Below are 16,713 nucleotides of genomic sequence, written 5' to 3' on the forward strand. Positions count from 1 at the left end.
CCAGAATTTGTCTGAAATTTCTGGGAATTAACTGCAAATCACATCTATTTACTTACTCCACATTTGTTAATTGGTTTCCATACCCAGGTGTCGTGCCAGGATCTAGAGGGACTGAATCAATGTCTCCCACATTCCAATATCTTAAATATGCTAATTGGGAAAGGCAGACGGATGAGTCATGATATATAAGGGTATGGGGAAAGTATGTCCAGAGTGCAAATATAGAGGAAGGGTGCCCAATCCAAACATGGATCTGAAGGGGCTAAGCTGAGGATCTCAGATTTGAAGCAAGTTTTAAAAGATTATTGGGTGTGAGGGAATGCGGAATGGGGCAAACGAGGCCCCTTCAGGGAAAGGAAATACACGCAGTTTCTACTCAGAAAAAGAACACTAGAAGGTTCTTCAGTCTTGAAACCAACCCATCCTAGCAATCTGACTTCAGTGAATCAAGCTCTTTACTGTGACCTGAAAACAGAGACACATATTTGTTGAAACAAGTGTTTAGATTTTAACCGGTTTCCTGTCTTCCTATTACAGAAAAAGTGAAAGGAAAAGTCCATAAAATATCAACAAGGCCAGTTAAGTAACAAGTAGGTGCCAATTTCCAAGAATGAAAATCCTCAACAAAACATTGTATATCTTAATAGGTCTATAAATTTCCTATAGCAGTACAAGAGATCTTTGTATTCCTTAAGCACAAGTCTGCATGGGGAGACGTTTTTCTTCGCTTTCAACCAAAGCGTGTAAAAAAATTAAAAAGTCTTTAATAAATAAAATAAAAACTACAATAAATTTTAATAAAAAAGGACTTTAATAAAGAAAATAATAAAAACTACAATAAATTTTAATAAATATAAAAACAACATTTATCACCAATCACAGCAAATCTGCACAGAAGATAAGCACTGGCTATACTTAAGAATTGCTAGTTTTGGTGAAGACATGAGGATTATTTTACCTACGTTTTTCCAAGATTATTAACAAAAGCTAAACCCAGTGAGAACTACGTGCAGTGGTTTATTATTTCCACACAAAACTAGCCTTGCATCTTATAGTAAATTAACATGAAACTGATTTGGTGTTATTTTTAAGTTTCATTTTGTTTAGTGCTGTATGATTTTGGCTAATGGCCATTTTCCACATATGTGATGGAAATTTTTTCACTGTTTTCAAATACAGCCTATTTTGGATCATTTAACTTTCATGTCATTATCCTAAGGCTCAAATTTAAGGAAATTAATAAAGCTGGCTCTTAATCATTTATTCAGTAGGCATTAATTAAGGGTCTGCTTTGGTAAGACCACTTCTGATTCAAAGGGATACACAGCTATTCTGTCCCCAAAATTCTGGAGGAGGCACGGAAAGATACTTGGGGAAGGGCCATCCGCCCTTGACTGTATTTCCATTTTGCACTTTCCCTGATCTTTTCCCTGCCATCAGTAAACTCATTTGTCTCATAACTCACTCATTTAGTTCAGTCTCCCTTCTCCATTTGACTGGTTATCCCCAAACATCTTTCTGTTTTTTCTTTTGGAAGTTACCTAATTTCGGTTCACTAATGGGAAATCTCCATTTCATGAATCATAATGAAAAAATGATTTGGGTGTCAGTTCTAGAGGAGAAGTTACTTACCTGAATTAAAAATGTGAGCATAGCTGCAAGCTGTCTGAAAAAGACATTGTCTGGAACGAACATTTCTCTCATGAAGAGAAAACATAGAAAAGATTGTAAAACATTTCTGTGCCTTTATTCCTTTATAAAGAAACTTAATTATTTACACACTATGGGCAGGTGGAAGTTTGGAAGATGAAACGGAAGACAAAAGGCCCTGAGTCTGTGGGAAAATAAATATTTTAAAAGGCAGCGGGTTCAGATTATTGCATTTGTATTTAATCGCCTCTGTTCCACAAAAATAAAATAGAGGACGGTAAAAAATGGAAGATAATTCAGAGGAAAACACTAGTTAAATAATAATGGGATGAAATAAACTAACACACCGTAGAAGATTAAAGGACGTCAATACATAGTTTTCCTAAGGACAAACAAATAAAAAGTATAGGTGTAATTATTTGAAAGGTGACTATCAAAAACAGATTAAAAAAATAATAAAGGCTTGTATAATACTTAAATTCAGCTTATCTGGAGCAAAACTATTAGATCAAGTGTGCAGACTCTAAGGCTTAATACGTTTGAGGTAAAGGTTTGGGGCTGATCTAATTGAACTAAATAGCACAGTAGTCCCCCCAACAATCCATTGGGGGGAGTACGTCTAAGACGCCAGTGGATGCCTAAAACCAGGAAGAGAACCAAACCCTATTAGACTGTGTTTTGTCCTGTACAATCATACCGATGATAAGGTTTTCTTTACAAGTTAGGCACACTACAAGATTAACAACAATGATAATAATAAAGTAGAACCATTATAACAATATACTGTAATAAAAGTCATGGGCATGGGGTCTCTCGCCCAGGACCTCGTCCTGTATTCGCCTTCTTCTTGTGATGATGTGAGATGATAAAATGGCAGTGAGCGACGTAGGCGTTGGGACGCGGTGCTAGGCCACTACTGACTTTCTGGCGCCCTGTCAGAGGAGGGTCCTCTGCTCTCGGCCATGTTTGGGTAACTGAACCCATGCCTCTGGGGGGCGCTCCTGTACTACCAAAGCATGAAGAGAGGCGACAGAGCGCTGTCTCTCAGCGTTTACTGCATGACCTCAGGGCCGTCCGAGATGTCACTCCCACGGCCCAGAGACTCCTTTCCATCTCCGCCCCTGGCCACCCTCCTCAGCCCAGCCCAGTTCCTCCAGCACACTCCCCAAACACGTTCACACACTCACACATGCCCTCACACACTCACGTGCGCGCTGGCACACAACCTCACATGCAGACACGTAGCCTCACGCATACACTGACACACCTTCACACTCACGTACTGTCACGAACCCCCTCCACACTAACACACCGGGAAACACACACACTCGAATACAGTCACAGACTCACACCCGCTGACACACACAGGTATGCACTCACAGATACCCCACACTGGCAAGCACACCTTCACACATATACCGTCACACACACACTGACACACACACTGACATGCACACACGCCCTCCCCTTCTTTGTGCTAGCCCTGCAGGTCCCTGATCAGATTATTGCCAAGTTGCTCAGCCTTTGCCACGGCTCTTGGGTCCTACGGGCCAAGCCAGCAGCCCTGCGGGGCACCACGTACTGGATGCACCTGCCCCCTCACTTCCAGACTCTAGAATCACACACAACAGAGACTGTGTTTTTCATGCAACCCAGCACCGTGCCGGGCTTCTAGTGAGTTCATAGTAAATGTCTGTTAGAAAAAAAAGTGAACTTTTCCTGATACCTGAATTTCAAGGGTGTCTCTCTCTCTCTCTCTCTCCTTCCTTCTCCCTCTCTCTTTCTCTCTTTCTGAAATGGTTTATAGTTGTTTTTAATGTGATATGTACTCTATTACTTTTACTGTTTCTACTCCTATGTGCTACTACACTATTAAAATGCTGAAGCAGGGGCGCCTGGGTGGCTCAGTTGGTTGAGCGTCAACTTTGGCTCAGGTCATGATCTCGCGGTCCGTGAGTTCAAGCCCCATTTTGGGCTCTGTGCTGACAGCTCGGAGCCTGGAAACTGCTTCAGATTCTGTGTCTCCCTCTCTCCCTGCCCCTCCCCTGCTCACACTCTGTCTCTCTCTCTCAAAAATAAACATTACAAAAAAAAATTTTTTTAATAAAATAAAATGCTGAAGCATTGCAATTCTTAGGATTCGACACAAAAGACATCTTTACCTGCTGGCAGAAGCCCATGAATGCCTCCCATTTCTGGCCTGCAAGACCTCCCTGGTTCTTACAGAGATGCCACATTGAATTCTACTTGAGAGAAGAGTTTTAGCCTCATAGAAGCCCTTTACTCTATGGTTGTTTTCTTTGTCTTATTAAATCCTAGGACAAAGAAAAAAAAGCTAACAGAAATGAATAACACATTTCTTTAACCTCTGGGCATGCACTGACTTAGTATTTAAAGGGAACACTGGCACAAAGGTGTTTGTCATATTTAACATTTTTATTTTTATCCCAAACAGCATACTAGGTATCCTCAACTCCATCTGTGGAGTACCGGAGATAGGATCAGGTAGAATCATGCCGATGTTAATTGCATGTGATTTTACTGATGAATTAAAATTGTGGAGTCCTGGGATATATTCAAGATATAAAAGTGTAAAAAGGGAAAGAAAATAGTCCTATTGTCTCCCTTAACAGAAATGTTAAGGATTTCTAGAGACATAGAGAAATTGGCTTAAGATTTTGGTTTGTTGTTAGAAAAGTTTTCAAAACATTTATAAACTTTACAAATCAAATCTCATCTGTCTGATGAAAATCATTTCCAGTACATGCTGTTGCTGCTTCTATAATTTTTTTTTCAGGAATGCTGGCAATTCCCTCACTAGAAAAAAAACTTTGTTTTTGGAAAGCTATGAGCCTCAGCAAGTGCCCTTTTTTTTTTTTCATTAGCGCCCTTGTGACTGGGAAGGATTATTTTCTAGGTTCCTGAGGAGATGCCTAAACAGCAATACCCAGCCTCTGAATTCCACCTGAGCAAGAGGTCAGGGTCACAAGAGGATCTACTTCCTCTGTGACTTAGTAGATGGCATGTAGAACTGCTGAGAGGATGGTCCCTGACATATGCAAAGCATACCTTATGTAAAGGAAACACCTGGGGTGTCTGCGTGGCTCAGGGGGTTAAGCGTCCAACTCTTGATTTCAGCTCAGGTCATGATCTTACAGCTTCATGAGTTCAAGCCCTACATCGGGCTCCACACTGACAGTGCAGAGCCTGCTTGGGATATTCTATCTCCCTCTCTCTCTCTGCCCCTCCCCCTGTCTTCTCTTTCTTTCTCCCAGAATAAATACACTTTAAAAAAGATAAAAAAAGAAAACACCTTTCATGACTAGAGCATGGGAACTGTTATTTTCATCAGAACGGTACCCTGTGCAAGACTACATGCTCTTTTTATTTTCTAACAATATTTTGTGGTCTTGATAAAGCTAAAACTAAATGACAAATTTGGCCTGACATCTCATTGATCAAACCTGTTTGTGATGCTAAGGCAGAGTGACTAAGCACAAGAAGGAAACATCACCCAGGTTTGATGGTGTTGACCGTTGAGCACAGCGGTTGGTATTCAAACCCCTGGAGTCAAGAAAACCTGTCACAGGTAACTTTTTATGGGGAGTTTAAAATGCCAAGGCAAAGGTTGGAATGTCATCTGCGGAGACTAACAGATTTGAAGGCAATCTATATTAAACTGCTCTAGTGCAGATTTATGCTACATGGAAAAGTCAAAAATTTCTCCAGGCAGGTGTCGATGGAAAGTTCCCACCCAATTTCTGTGCAGCGATTTTGGGGCTTGGCCCCAAATTTTAAATCTCATAGCCATTCTCAAGTTCTTCATATTATAGTATCTACAAGATCCGGGCTTCAGTTCTATCTTGGTGCCAACCAGTGATATGGGACCCAGGTGCAACACTAACCCTTACCCACCTCACCCACACAGGGCTTATATAAGAATCGAATTCACTGATGTTTGTGAAAGTGTTAGATACTATAAGATTCTGTGTAGGTGTAAGATGTTCTAATGTTTCAAGCAAAGAAGAAGCTTGCAAATATAAAGAAGTTGGAAGATAACCAATATCTTAGATAAATTGGAGTTTTCCAAAAGGGAAAGTTACTTTGAATATCCTATCCCATTTTTATTTCAAAGATGGACAATTTTTGATGTTTACAAAAGAGAAGCTTTCACATTCTTGTGCTGATCTTTGATTCATTGCAGTTCAGAATGAAGGATCAGACCTTCAACCCATGAAGATCTAAGTCACTTTCAGGAAAGCATCTTCTTGTTTATTTTAATCTGACATTTTTCAAAGATTCATTTATATATTTTTATTTTATATTTAATTAAGTTTTCTAAGTACTCCCCCTCCAAAAACTAAATCAATCTTAAAGATAAATATCCTATGATTTCACTCATATGTGGAATTTAAGAAACAAAACAGATGAACATAAGGGAAGGGAAGGAAAAATAAAATAACAACAGACAGGGAGGCAAACCGTAAGAGACTCTTAGACACAGAGAACAAACTTGAGGGCTGCTGGAGGGGAGTAGAGTGGGGGAAAGTGCTAAATGGGGGATGGACATTAAGGAAGGCACTTGTTGGGATGAGCCCTGGAGGTTATATATAAGTAATGAATCACTAAATTCTACTCCTGAAACCATTACTGCACTGTATGTTAACTAGCTTAGATTTTAATAAAATTGATATATATACATATGTATATATGCTAGACAATAAATATTCTGACTGTTATTTATAAGTAAGAGAAAGTACATTGAAATAATTTAAAATCACTTTATAATGTTGTCATGTCAGCCCATGGGAAATAACTGTGGGGATTTTTTTTTCACTCCTTGAATATAGCTTTTGTTTTGTTTTCTTAAGGCAGAGTTTGAACTCTTCCCACCTACCCAGGGAAATGGTTCAGGAAATAGCCTTCTTGTGTCGTCCCTGTGAAGCGCTCTCTGACTTTGTTGGTGTGTGCTCATTTTCAGAGCTGGAGGCTGAAGAATGGTGCAAACATCTCTGCATGGAGTGTCTGGGGACACGGCTGAACGACATCAGCCTTGGGGAGCCTGATCTTCTGGCAGCTGGAGTACAGAGAGAGCAGAATGGTAAGTGTGAGTGGCCTTCTGTTATTTAAAGTGCACTCATGGTTGTCAAGCTCTGAGACTGGAAAGGGCCTCAGGAATCTTTCAGACCAATCATTATTCGAGGAAAGGACACTGATCCATCCGAGCTGGTAAGAGGCTTTCCCAAGTTGCCTGGCAACTGGGAGAAAATACTAAGGCACAACCCAGGCGTCCTGACTTGTGGCTCTGTGCCATTGTGATGTATCGAAATAAGTAACTAATAAATAACTCAATATATATTAGCTTTTGAATGTACAATATTTCCATATTATCTCCTCTGAGAGTCGTTGTAGGTTTTGAGTCTGTTAACAAATGGGTTTATCTTGCTACTTATCAATAGATTGTAGGGACTTTGGCTAACACCATGTCTTAGCTGAGGCTGCCAAAGACTGGGTGGCTTCAACGACAGGAATTAATTAGAGTTCTGGAGGCTAGAAATCCAAGATGAGGGGTCAGTTTCCTGTGAGGATCCTATGTTAGACTTGCAGACAGCCATCTTCTTGCTGTGCCCCCTTATGGCTAAGGGGGAGAGAAAGAGAAAGGTCTCTCAGGACTTTCCTTATCAGGGTACTAATCTCATCGTGGGGGGCTCCTTCATGAGCTCATCTAAACTTAATTACTTCTAAAGATTCCGTCTCTAAATACTCTCATCTTGGAGGTTAGAGCTTCAACAGGAATTTTAGGGACGCACAATTCAGTCCATAGCATACTGAAAATGTGTAGGTACAGTGGATGAAATATGAGGCATTACAAAATTGAGGTTTATGTGATACACATTGCTTACTTAACTACACTGTTCTCTAACCTAACAGGCATTTCTTGATGTCTCTTAAGAATCTATACTGCATGTTCTTTTTTTTTAATTCTGTATTTATTTTTAAGAGAGGTTGGGGGGAGGGGCAGAGGAAGAGGGGAACAGAGGATCCGAACCGGGCTTTGTGCTGACAGCAGCGAGCCTGACCCAGGGCTCGAACTTACAAACTGTGAAATCATGACCCAAGCCAAAGTCGGCGCTCAACCAACTGACCCAACCAGGTGCCCCTGCATGTTCTTGACTACCACCTCTAAATAATGAAATTGGGATAATGTAATGTTCTCCTCTTCCTCATTTCTAAAAATAATTATAATCATCACTAGATGACCTCATAGTGTGAAAATAGAAACTTTTCAATGTTGCTAATTTTTGATAGTGTTTTTGAAAAAGCTTGAGAGACTTGGTGAAATGTGACACTAATTATTAAAAAGAAATTCTGTAGAGGCACCTGGGTGGCTCAGTCAGTTGAGCATCTAACTCTTGATTTCGGCTCAGGTCATGATCTCGTGTTTGTGAGATCAAGCGCCATGTCAGACTCTGCGGGCTTTCCCTCTCTCTCTGCCCCTCCCACCCAAAATAAATAAATAAACCTTAGAAAAAAGAAATTCTGGAATGATCTGTGGTTTATAAATTAGGTAGCACAGGTACAAGTGCACAGGATAGCACTTAGTGATCATGATCTTATGACTGATAATATGCTCAAAACCATCACTGTCTTTGCAGCCCATTAAAAACCATTATTTATTGTTTGTTGCTAACCTGAAAAGATGGATTTCCCCTGTTAATTGGCCAAGAACATATGTGGGCACAACACTTTTGCCGGTGCTGGTGGTTTTCAGGAAGCTACAGAGGCGTTTCTGCAGCCCCTCTTCCAGCTTCCAATTCATATTCCAGTTTCTCTCCCACACTATCTTGGATTTATTTCGTCTCCCTGATCGGTTTCCTGAGAGCTTGAGCTACGTACACAACATCCACACTGTGCTACTTAAAGCATGGTGTTCATCCACCATTTAAGGAAAGAAAGAAAAAATTCTTACTAATAAACATTCATCAAGTACTACATAAAGGAACTATGGAGAAAGCGACTAAATTAGGCCCTGTGGTTCATTTCGTGTGATTTGCATGCTTTTACTTTAAAGATTTGGGGTTGGGGGCACCTGGGTGGCTCAGTCGGTTAAGCATCCGACTTCAGCTCAGGTCACGATCTCGCGGTCCGTGAGTTTGAGCCCCGTGTCGGACTCTGGGCTGATGGCTCAGAGCCTGGAGCCTGCTTCCGATTCTGTGTCTCCCTCTCTCTGCCCCTCCCCCGGTCATGCTCTGTCTCTCTCTGTCTCAAAAATAAATAAAACGTTAAAAAAAATTTTTAAATAAAGATTTGGGGTTGTATATGGTTTCCATTGGGGATAATGGATATGTGCTTCTTTGGCTTATTATGATTTTATTGTTAATTTCATGATAATGTCAGAGTAATTTGCAGAGAGATATAGCACAAGCAGTCACAGCTTTCCAAGTGTACTTCTCAGGCCATGGTCGAATGCGGGCTACACCCTTTACTGAGCTCAGATAGGTTACTGACACTTCTGATTTTAGTTTCCTAATGAGTGAAAATGAAATCATGATGGTTTAACGAGGTGATGTAAAATAAAGACTAACTCTCATTCTTAATCCGATTTTAAAGAGGCACAAGTATTTTTAAGTACAAGTAAAAACAAAGAAATCAAAAAGAATTCCTGTGTTTACTGAAGAATTGAAATTATAGTAACATTCAATGCCTTAAGTGGGTTTCTTAGTTTTATTTTGTTCAATAAGCTGAACTTCATACAAAGGGAAACATGTGCTTTTAAAAATACATTTTAGAAATTTATAAGCAATTATTTAGTTGGAGAGGGTAGTATTTGGTTCTTTTAAATGACCTCCTAAGTACGTGATACCCTATAAGGAAATCGGCAATCTTCCTTAAGCACACACACACACACACACACACACACACACATACATTCTCATGGTCACTGAGACTCTTTAGGGTTCAACGCTAAAAGGAAGCTTCATGGATGGAAAGGTCTTCTTTTTCTAGAAATCACCTTCCACGTGGATGACTTTCTTTTTGAGTCCCAAGGCCATAGACATGGCCACTGCTCTAGGCTCAAGTCTGCATGTCCTTCCTTTAAAGTGTCTCAAGTTTAGATAATAACACCTTTCCTCTGTTCTTGGCCCATTGAGGGCTAGCTAAAACTTTTTTAAATAGTCATTCATACCACAAGAGAAGATGAAAAGCATAAATCTTGACAGAATATCAGGATTACAGGCTCTACTATTGCTAGCTCAAAAAATTCCAGGAGACACACATGCATACACACACATACACACACACTTGCTGCCTGGGAGAGAAACACACACACACGCACACACACACAGATTGACAGTTCGTTACTTGAATACCCTGATTTTCTCACTTCCTGATCAACAGACTTTCCTACAAATATGATAATATGCTAATTCCATTTTAGGATCCCCTTGAAATAAATACCAGTAGTTGTCATGGTAAAGACAAAGAATGCTCCTCAGCCAACTTCAACCCCCTCCCTTGGGCCCCAAGATTATTCAGGACACACGTATTCTTAAGACAATGCATGTGTTTATTTCACTATGTGTGGGGAAGTATTTATTGTTTTAGCTAGCTAATAAAGTCTTTTTAAAATAATCTTTTTTAAAACTGCCCTTTCAAGGGGTGTCTCAGTGGCTCAGTTGATTAAGCGTCTGACTTAGGCTCAGGTCATCATCTCATGGTTTATGAGTTGGAGCCCCACATTGAGCCCTGCACTGACAGCACAGAGCCTGCTTCGGATCCTCTGTCCCTGCTCTGTCTCTGCCCCTCCAGGCTCATTCTCATCCTCTCTCTCTCTCTCTCTCTAAATAAACAAACAAACAAACAAACAAACAAACATAAAACAAATAAAATAAAAATGTCCCTTCAGGGCACCTGGTTGGCTCAGTCGATAAGCATCTGACTCTAGATTTCAGCTCAGATCATGATCTCACAGATTGTGACTTTGAGCCCCATGTTGGGCTCTGTGCTGACAGCATGGAGACTGCTTGGGGTTCTCTCTCTCTCTCTCTCTCTCTCTCTCTCTTTCTTTCTCTCTCTCTCCCTTTCTCACTCTCTGGCCACCCCTCTCCCCTGCTTGCTTGCACACACATGCTGTCTCTCTCTCTCAAAATAAATAAACTTAAAAAAAATGTCCTTTCATGGTTTACAATCCCTATTCCAGACTCTTCAAGCATTTAACACTTCCTAAAATAAACAAAATTTTCTTCCTTTCCTAATACATGTTTGAGGACATTAATATGTACAGATTTGAACGATTTGTCATTAAAGATTTAGGTTTTCTTCCTAAGGCATTTTAGTACTAAATTATACAATTTATTTTTCATCAGAGACATCATTTTACTATTTTATCAATGATGTGCTTGGATTTAACTTGAAATGTCTCCAAAGAGATGAGATACATATGCCTCCAGAATTGATGTCAGAAATGACATTATTGTGGCCGGTGGTGATCCTGTGGTATCCTATCATCAAGGGAAGATTCACTCCTCAGTCTTGACCACAGCATTTTTCTTTTGACACTCAGAACTGCTTCTTCTCCTCTAATGTTTTTCTGACTTTTCACACAGCACGGCCTTACTTACTCTGAGACTAGCTAAGAATAAACATTTGTGCAAATAATTTTTAAAGGTGTAATGTGTGTTGAGGAGATAAAAGTGGTTATTGATTAAATTCTTTGCTATAATCATCTTTATCTAGTGCTGTCAGCTGTTTTCATATCGACTCAGAATCCCACGTGGTGTAGGGGAAAGTAAACACACACACACACACACACACACACACACACTCACTCATTCTCAGATTTCAGATAACACTGCCTCAAGAAAGTCCATATTAAGTAGACATTTTGAGCCTTAAATTCTTATGACTTCTAGAATCTTCGTGTCTTTTGGTTCTATTTAAGATTGCCTACACTGACCTTAGAATGTATGGTGTTAGAATAATGGTTATTTATAAAGGATTCGCTATACATAATAGCAATTCTAGAAGACAGATGTTATGTATTAATCCTTTATAGCAGAAGCAAGCATCATAAACAAGAAGCAACGCACTTGTGGGAAGTTCCTGCAGTTGTTGTTGAAAGTGGACTCAGTGAGGCAAGAGATCGCCATCAGGAACAAAATGGAAGAGCGACCTTAGACTTTGCCATCTATTAATGTGGAGTCAGATCTGAAGGTTCGATTTTATGTAGAAACTAGGGTTCCTGCTTACGAATGGACCAGAATTGGTACAAACTTTTACTTTTAGCCTAAGAATATGTATAACCTTCCCCCAGAAGCAAAGCAGTATTCCAGTGTTGTTGCTAAATTGTTTACCTGGGTTGCCATAGTGACTGTGCTTCTTATATTCCACTCAGACATGCTTGTATGTCAGTTAGTCGTTCAGTATTCACCCACCAGACATTTCGGAGGCTATGAAATGCAAGAACCAAGCTGAGGAAATGTAGAATTATATAAAATACGGTCATTACTTTTAAGAAGCTCGCAGAGTAGTGAGGGGGGACAAACCTATAAACAAGGTGCATCGATCATTGTTTTTCAAAATAATACTGTGTTACTGGCTGCGCAGAATCTCAATAGCATGGACCTGGAAGTGTATCTTTATCGTTCACATACAGGTGGGTTGGCTAGGATTGTGCTGACTTAGGCGGGCTGCTGCTGAGGTCGGTTCCAGGCTTCACGCGGTGGCCATGTCTTTTCCATATGTCTCTTATCCTCCTTACACTAATGGCGACCCAAGGCACGTTCTCAAGACAAAAAACAATAGGGCAAGAAAGAAAGCCGAAAGCTGCCACACGAATTAAGCCTCTGAACGTGTCATGTCCACGGATATTCCACTGGCCAGAGCAAGTCCTGTGGCTCAACCCAAGTCAGGAGGCCAGCAGGACACTCCACCTGTGAGGCCGTGGCATGAGTTAGAACCTACGATCTAATATGGAGAGGAAGTGAACTGAGAAAAAAATTATCCAATCTTCCACCTGAAGTATAGTAAGTACATGCCAAAATAAAAATAAAAGGAAAATGCTGTGGTATAGGTATGATCATACCTTCTTTTTTTTTAACTAATTTTTTATACCCCCAGACAAGCTTTATCAACCAGGCAAGTCTGAAATTCTTAATGCCCATCAATCATTAAAGCCAATATTTATTTACAGGACTTTTCTCATGTGGAAAACGACCAGTTAATGACAAAGCAATGACCACAGTAACAATACACTTCTCCCTATTTTAAGAGTCTTTCCCCAATTTTTCAGAAGTTATCTGGGGGGTGCCTGGGTGGCTCAGTGGGTTGAGCGACTGACTTCGGCTCAGGTCATAATCTCGCAGTCTGTGAGTTCGAGCCCCACGTCGGGCTCTGTGCTGACAGCTCAGAGCCTGGAGCCTGCTTGGGATTCTGTGTCTCCCTCTCTCTCTCTGCCCCTCTGTTGCTCATGCTCTGTCTCTCTCTGTCTTAGAAATAAATAAACATTAAAACAATTTTTAAAAAGTGATCTGGAATATCATATTCACTCTTATACATATTATTTATAACCAGCAATGAAAAGTTTTCCAAGTTTATTTTATTTTATTTTTTTGTCCATAGAATAACCCTGAGCAAAACCAACTTTTGCATGGGGAAAAGAACCTAGACATACTTATGTTTGAACTTCTAAAATGCTGTCCACATACCCTAGTATTTCCCAAAATGAGTTCCAGGAAATTCTACTACTATATAACACTGTTGTGGATTGAATTGCCCTCTCCCCTAAATAAGATATATCGAAGTCCTAGCCCTCAGTACCTTATAACGTGACCTTATTAGGAACAGGGACTTTACAAAGATAACCGAACTCAGATGAGGTCATTAAAATAAACCCTAATCCCATAGGACCTACAATATATCCTTATAAAAAGATGAAATTTGGACGAGGACAGATGTGCACAGAGGGAAGATGATGCAAAGACGCAAGAAGACAGTCATGTAACCGGCACGATGCATCCACAAGCCAAGGGAGATCAAAGATTGCCACAAAACACCAGGAGCTGGAAGTGAGAAAGATTCTACCCCCTAGAGCTGCCAACACCTTGATTTCAGATTTATAGCCTCCACAACTATGAGATATTAAATTTATGTCTTAAGCCACCCAGTTTCTGGTACTTTGCTACGGCAGCCCAGGGAAACTAATACCAAGTCTGTATGACAGTCACAATATACATTCACGGAGCAAAGCTTGAGATGCTCTATAATAAAGATCTTGTTTGACTTTGTATATTGTAACATTTCCCAAGCTTGGTTTACCTATGTGTCTCTTTCTACGTGTAACATGTGGAACTTACAATCAATGAAAAACATTTGAAAATGCCAGTATAGCCAGCAGAGGTGACTATCGATCTATAACTGAAAGGCGAATGTGATGGGAAGAGCCACCCCAGAAGGGATAAGACGACATTCCTGAATGCGATACCAAATCCGGCAGTGGCCACACTGTTTGCCTAGCCTCGTGCTGCATTGCTTTAATTTCACTATTGGATGGATAGAGACACTGTATATAATTAACAAGCCTGGTTACAACTACCACTTTCCCCATTTGGCGGTCCTCGACGTGCACTACAAGGGAATAAAGGCCAACGCCATATGTGTTTCTGCCTCGTTTTGCAATAAGTGCTTCAGGGGAACTAAGGATGCTCTATGGTGCTTCTGCACCACATTGCCTCAGCACAATGATCCATTTGTCAGATCATAACCACGTCATTGCAAAGTGAGATGCTTGCTCTATGGAGACACCAAGATAGTTCTGTCCTGTTTCCTAGGCCCTGGAAACATTCCCTGTACACACAGAGAACAAAGATGCAAATTTCAAAAACATTTGTAGTTACGTGACAGAGGAAGCTTTTGAGGGGAGAATGATGAGTCCAGAATTACTGGTATCTCCCAGCCGCAGGCCAGAAGAAAATAAGTTTTGTGACTTTGAAAATAAGTTTTATGGTGAGGAAGAAGTAAATGCCTTGCCTGCCCCCTTTCCCTGGGAGTGTGGGTAGACAGAGATACATGTTTATGTCTCCGCATATCAATTGGATATTTCTTCAAGAGTAAATGCTAGGATTTGATTTTCCATATTAGGCTTCATGAGAGGCATGGGAAGAATAGTGGGGAGATGTCAGCAGAGCCCAGAGAGGTGTAAGAAGACAGAGAGAGTCTTGTCTCAAAACTCATTGTGGCCTGGAGGGGTGCCCGAGTTCCCGCGGGCCCACACTGGACTTCTGACAGGATCTGGGAGCAGAAGATGCCATATCACAGGAAAGTAGAGTGATGGGACTTCACGCGCATGTGGATATATACAAACCAGATAAGGGGACTCCCATTTCCTCTGTGGACTCCTGTGACTGTCAATCCAGCCTAGATGAAGAGGCAAGGACACTCCAAGATTGAACTTTGACCACAGATTAGATTAAATGAATCTTCCTTTGACAGGAAACAAACACAAACGTACACACCCAAAAGGAAAGGTTTTCACTTTTTGATAGAGTCAAGTTTTAATGAACCATTTCTTTTTCCTGTCACAGTAAAACAAAGTAGCATAGAGTGTGAAAGTCCAACATGGAACCTGATCAACAAAAGTAGCCAAGAAAATTCAGTGTATCATTGAGTTCTATTCCACTTCTAAGTTCTGGGGCCAGGATCAAGTTACAGAAATTCTCTAAATCTCAGCTTCCTACTCTTGAAAATGATCATGATAGTATGTGTCTCATAGGATTGTTGTGAGGGTTAAGTAAAACCCAGCATGGGAACCAGGTGCTTGGCAGGAAACTCAGTATGTATCTGGGACACCAGTGAGCATCTCCATCACATTCATATCAGGTGGATTGTAAGCAAGAAAATTCTGGGTCCCCACCCATACTGACAAAGGTATGTTGGCCCCATGTCTATATTTTAACAAACTCAGTGACCCTAATGTGCACTAAAATTTGAAAACTTGGGTATAAACTTGATTATAATTAGCTTCAAAAGAATCTGCCAGTGATTTTATGATTTAGTCATTCCTTGCAAAGTTTCAGAATTATTGGAATAAGTTGAATCACAACATCCTTAAATCATCTTCTTAATACCTGCCCACACTGTAATGATAGTCCCTTTTTACTTCATATAAGTTACGTTTGGCTTTTTTTTTTTTCTTAATCGGCATCATCAGAGATGTACCTATTTGGGAGACCTCTTTTCATTGTTTTAAATTGTATTAATCTCTGCTCTCATGCCATAGGAGTTGCTCCACAGTTTAGGGTTTATTTGCAGCTTCTTTTTCAAATCTCTTGAAATGGATATTTGATCATTAATTTTCAGCTTTTTGCTTTCTTAATAGATTTTGTAAAGCTCTACATTTTTCTTTGAGCACAACTTAAAATTCCAGTAGTCACAGTATCTTTCCCAATGCTCAGATTAAAACAGATGTTAAAACTGGAGGGAAAAGTGTTGTGGGAAATGTTTTTAATTTCCATCTGCCATAAGTAAAAAAGTAATATTATCTCTGATTATAGCATTCATAAATAAAATCTAATATATAATTTAAATCTTTGAACATCACTGGATAAAAATATTTTTAAAATAATAAAGGAAATGGTTAGGAACGATACAAAATAAAACAAGGCCATATAAATAAAGCATTAATAATTTGACAATAAGTTGATAATAAATTTTAACAAGTTACTTTTTATTAAAATGTAGCCTTTTGGGGCATCTGGGTGACTCAGTCAGTTAAGTATCTGACTCTTGATTTCAGTGGTGGTCATGATCTCACAACTCATGAGTTTGAGCCTCACCTTGGGCTCCATGCTGGCAGTGGGGAGCCTGCTTAGGATTCTCTCTCTGTCTCTCTCTCTTTCTCTGTCTCTCTCTCTGCTCCTTCCTACTCGCTCTCACTCTCTCCCTCTAAAAATAAATAAATAAAAACTTTAACAATAGGGGCACCTGGGTGGCTCAGTTGGTTGATTGTCCGACTTCGGCTCAGGTCATGATCTTGCAATTGGTGGGTTCAAGCCCTGTTTCCAG

The 16,713-nt window shown here is 40.2% G+C and overlaps 1 protein-coding gene across 1 annotated transcript in view; it reads left to right on the plus strand.

The window, feature by feature from the left end:
* Positions 1 to 16,713, plus strand: part of DOK6 (docking protein 6) — a 357,568-nt gene that overhangs the window by 195,338 nt on the left and 145,517 nt on the right. The window contains exon 4 of the mRNA XM_042911130.1: positions 6,632 to 6,751. Coding sequence (XP_042767064.1) covers positions 6,632 to 6,751 — 120 coding nt within the window. The remainder of the gene's footprint in view (positions 1 to 6,631; positions 6,752 to 16,713) is intronic.

This window comes from Panthera leo, chromosome D3, assembly GCF_018350215.1.
Source record: "Panthera leo isolate Ple1 chromosome D3, P.leo_Ple1_pat1.1, whole genome shotgun sequence".
Lineage (NCBI taxonomy): Eukaryota > Metazoa > Chordata > Mammalia > Carnivora > Felidae > Panthera > Panthera leo.